The 2,250-nt window shown below is 55.8% G+C and overlaps 1 protein-coding gene across 1 annotated transcript in view; it reads right to left on the bottom strand.

The window, feature by feature from the left end:
* Positions 1-632: 632 nt before the first annotated feature.
* Positions 633-2,250, bottom strand: part of LOC103805902 (carbonic anhydrase 9-like) — a gene marked incomplete at its 5' end in the record, with an annotated part of 7,077 nt that continues 5,459 nt past the window's right edge. Inside the window, 4 exons of the mRNA XM_009078566.1 lie at positions 633-696; positions 832-925; positions 1,060-1,083; positions 1,263-1,282. Of these exons, the coding sequence (XP_009076814.1) occupies positions 633-696; positions 832-925; positions 1,060-1,083; positions 1,263-1,282 (202 nt within the window). The remainder of the gene's footprint in view (positions 697-831; positions 926-1,059; positions 1,084-1,262; positions 1,283-2,250) is intronic.

Raw genomic sequence — 2,250 nt, 5'->3', positions numbered from 1 at the left:
GTAGCCACGGATCTGTGGCTACTCTGGCTAATCTAGCTACAGTAGAACCAGAGGTGAGCTGGGTGGGGATTGGCCAGCAAGGAGGCAGTGGCTCTGCCACCTTCAGCTCTGCCTTTCTCCAGGCCTACCAAGCTGCAGATATGTTTTTCCAGTGCTTTGCACAAATAAGAAGAGGAAGAAGTCCCAGAGCGATGGAGGGTAGGGCTGGGTTGTACAAGAAGCCTTGTGCTGCTTACTCTGGAGCTCTGCCTGGTGCACAGAGGCTGATGCTGTCTCTGCCAGTTGAGAATGGGTCCCTGCACACCCCTCTCCCCTGTGGGTCCAGCTGCAGCAGGATGTACTTTCCTGCCCCACAGCTTCTCACAAGGACAGCAAAGAGGGCTGGTACCATGGGAGGCTTTTACTTTTTTTTTTAATCTTTTTTACAAGTTTTTATAACAAAAATATCTGTTGGGGCCAAATGCTGCCCCAGGCAAACAGTCTGTGTGGGCAGGCCATGCAGCCAAGGGATGCTGGAGCACTGGCTCTTCCTTGGCCCAGAGTGGGAGTGAGGCAAGGTGGGGTGGCAGACTGAACCGGTGGGGCTGGGACTGCCACATTTGTGGGGCTGGGACTGCCACAGAGGCGCGGAGTTACACAGTGTTCTCAGTGCTGGCTGCTGTGTAGATGACCTTGGATTTGGTTGGTGAGTCCAGCCTGCTAGGGGAAGAAAGGGGAGGGGGAGTGTTAGACCAGGCAGGAGGCCAGTGAGACCACCCTTAACTCCCTTTTTCATGCCCAAGACTCATGCTACCCCCAGACCCTCTCCTCCTGCATCTACCTATCGCTCACCGTGTGTTCTGGCTGCGGTGCTTATAGATGTACAGCAGGAAGGCCAGTGCTGTGACAGCAAAGAGCACTCCAAAGAGCACGGCCAGCACATCCCCTGCAAGCCAAGCACAGGTGTGTTACACTGTGGGTGGTCCCCTGTGACTGGCCAAGTGAGATGAGGCACGGAGCAGGCTGGTAGCCCAAAGGCAGAGGGGACACAAAGCAGCAGCCATGGCTGAGCACTCTTACCTGCATGAAATGAGCTGGACTCTCCTGCAAAGGGGGCAAAGACCAGAGGATGAGAACCAGCTGCACAAATGCTGGGGCAGTGCTGCAAGCCCACTGTTGCTGCCTGCCCTAAAACTCAGCACGTGGCTGCCAGGACCCCAATTCCCAGGCAGGTACAGCCCCACCGGCCACCTTCCCCTGCTGAGTGCCAGCCCCTCACCTACCTGCTGTTGTTGAACCTTCGCTACCTGTAAGAGAAACAGCACAGTCAGGAAGCTGCTCAAGGTGGGGAGAGAAGTGTCAAGCCTGCAGGGGTTCATGCTGCACTGGCAAAGCAGGGCTGCCCGCAAGACTTCCCATCACCCATGAGCAGACAGAGGAGAGCTACCTGTCACATCCCTGGCAGCTCACAACATCTTGCTTCAGGAAGCCCAGCCCTGACACCGTGTCAGAAGCATTGAGGGAAGGGGAGATAAAAGGATCCCTAAACTATAGCCCACACATAAGCCTTGCTGAGCCAAGCCAGAGGCTCTCTCATCAGTGTTGCTGCTGCCCAGGCAGCAGGCAGGGTGCTGAACACTGAGGCACCCTATGACTGCACCAGACCCCATAGAAGACCCTGGAGAGGGATATGCGGTGAGACCAGCAGGCAACAACCATTGAGGCAGTTGCCTGCAGCAAGATGGTCAGCAGCTCCCCAGGAGGAGGCAGCTGACTGTTGCAGGAAGGGCACCTGGCACTGGGATGGCTTGGTGGCCCTACATGGTGGGAGGGAGCCATGCTGGGCAAATATTTACCTGGCGTAAGAGCATGGGTTTTTTTTCAAAGAGCTGCATTATCATCTGTACACAGCTCAGGTATGGCATACAGAGTGGCACTATCTGCAGGCTGTGTCCAGCTGTATGGCCACTGCAGGAAAGCCACCGCCTTTGCCCAGCATCCGGGGCCAGAAGTGGTTATTCTGAACTGGGGGTGGCTGGGAAAAGATCCGTAAGTGTGGGCACAGAAGGTGCAGCTGCAAGTAAAGCAAGACGTGACCCCACAGCACTGCATTTCTGTGCTCAGCAGCCCCAGGGCTAAAGCAGGCAGTTAACACTGAGGTGGGGAGAAAATCCCAACGATCCTGTGCATGCAGGGCAGGGGACCAGTAACCTCATCCAGGAGTACTGGGACATTGTCCTGGCACTTCAGGAACAAGGGTTTTGTTACAGT

This window comes from Acanthisitta chloris, unplaced genomic scaffold (genome assembly GCF_000695815.1).
Source record: "Acanthisitta chloris isolate BGI_N310 unplaced genomic scaffold, ASM69581v1 scaffold31567, whole genome shotgun sequence".
Taxonomy (NCBI): domain Eukaryota; kingdom Metazoa; phylum Chordata; class Aves; order Passeriformes; family Acanthisittidae; genus Acanthisitta; species Acanthisitta chloris.
Note: the sequence above shows the minus strand (reverse complement) of the source record. Positions and strands in the feature narration are given on the sequence as shown.